Source organism: Mustela erminea, chromosome 10 (assembly GCF_009829155.1).
Source record: "Mustela erminea isolate mMusErm1 chromosome 10, mMusErm1.Pri, whole genome shotgun sequence".
Taxonomy (NCBI): domain Eukaryota; kingdom Metazoa; phylum Chordata; class Mammalia; order Carnivora; family Mustelidae; genus Mustela; species Mustela erminea.
This window is the reverse complement of record NC_045623.1, coordinates 58,287,790-58,289,141: the sequence shown is the minus strand read 5'-3', so window position 1 is coordinate 58,289,141 and position 1,352 is coordinate 58,287,790. Positions and strand designations below refer to the sequence as shown.

Below are 1,352 nucleotides of genomic sequence, written 5' to 3'. Positions count from 1 at the left end.
TGAATACCCAGAACAATGTTCAAAAATATTTATAGGAATACAAAAGAATAATGTGCTTAAACAACATAAATTCACAATGTCTAACACCCAAAATCATTAAGTTATGAAAAGACCATGGAAGATACAAAAATGACCAAAATTAAATTTCTAAAGATGAAAAATACGCTGGGTAGGATTAAGAGTATTTTGACATTGCAGACTTAAAAAGAAAAAAGGACAGTGAGTTGTGAGACAGTGAGATGTGGGACAACTTTAAGCAGCTTAATACGTGAGTAACTGGGAATCATAGAAGAGAGGGAAGAAGGGATGAGGAAAACTATTTGAAGAAATAATGACCAAAAATTTTCCAATTTTGATGGAAATTATATACCCCCCAAAAATGAAGCTATACCGAGGTTCATCATAAATCAAATAGCCTAAAACGTACTTTTAAATGCAGTGTAGACACATTTTAAATGTCTCTAGCAGAAACCAAAATATATTGGTCCAGACCTGATCTAAAGTCAGTCTCATGTTTGGTTCCTAGAATACTGGCTCAGAAGATTTTTCTAAGAGTAATTTTCAATCTAATGCAAATAGTCAATTTTGCCACTAAGTATGAGAAATACTTCAGAAATTTTGTAATGAATCTTATTCTTTACTTATTGGCTTTATAAAGAAATGTTTCCTTCCTTTCCTCAGCTGCCTTCAAGGTGCTGGGTCCTGCCCAGGAAGGTAAGGCCTGGTGGGGGTAAGTCTCTCCCTTTATCCACACCAACAGCACCTCACCTGGCAGAGCCTGCTCAGCACTCACCTGCACCATGGCCTTTGTCTTAGAGCTCCCCTGCATCTACTCAGCCCTCCTCCTGCAGGATGAAGTACCGGTCACAGAGATGAAGATCAATGCCTCACTAAAGCAGCCAGTGTAAATGTTGAACCTTTCTGGCCACATTTGTTTGCAAAGGGCCTGGCCCATGTGAACATCAGGAGGTTCATCTGCAATGTAGGGAGTGGTGGACCTTCCCCAGCAGGAGGTCCTGCTCCCTCCACCATTGCTGCCCCAGCTGAGAAGAAAGTGGAAGCCAAGAAAGCAGAATCAGAAGAGTCTGCTGATGACACGGGATTTGGACTTTCTGACTAAACCTCTTCTGTAACCTGTTCAATGAAAAGCTGAACTCTTAAACTAAAAATAAATGGGGGCCTCTGGGTGGCTCAGTCCGTTGAGCAGTGAACTCTTGGTTCCGGTCAGAACATGATCTAAGGATTGTGAGATCCAGTGGCCATGGAGCTCCAGGCTTGAGGTGGGTCAGGTTGGAGAATTCCTCTTACCCACCCAAACCCCCCTCAACTAAATAAATAAATAAATCTTTTGA

General features: G+C 41.2%; 1 protein-coding gene across 1 annotated transcript; it reads left to right on the top strand.

Moving 5' to 3' along the window:
• Window positions 1-800: 800 nt before the first annotated feature.
• LOC116568003 (60S acidic ribosomal protein P1-like) lies at window positions 801-1,120 on the top strand. The gene is made up of 2 exons (XM_032303421.1): window positions 801-863; window positions 944-1,120. Exons 1-2 carry the CDS (start codon window positions 801-803, stop codon window positions 1,118-1,120), a joined length of 240 nt encoding a protein of 79 aa, XP_032159312.1.
• Window positions 1,121-1,352: the final 232 nt, after the last annotated feature.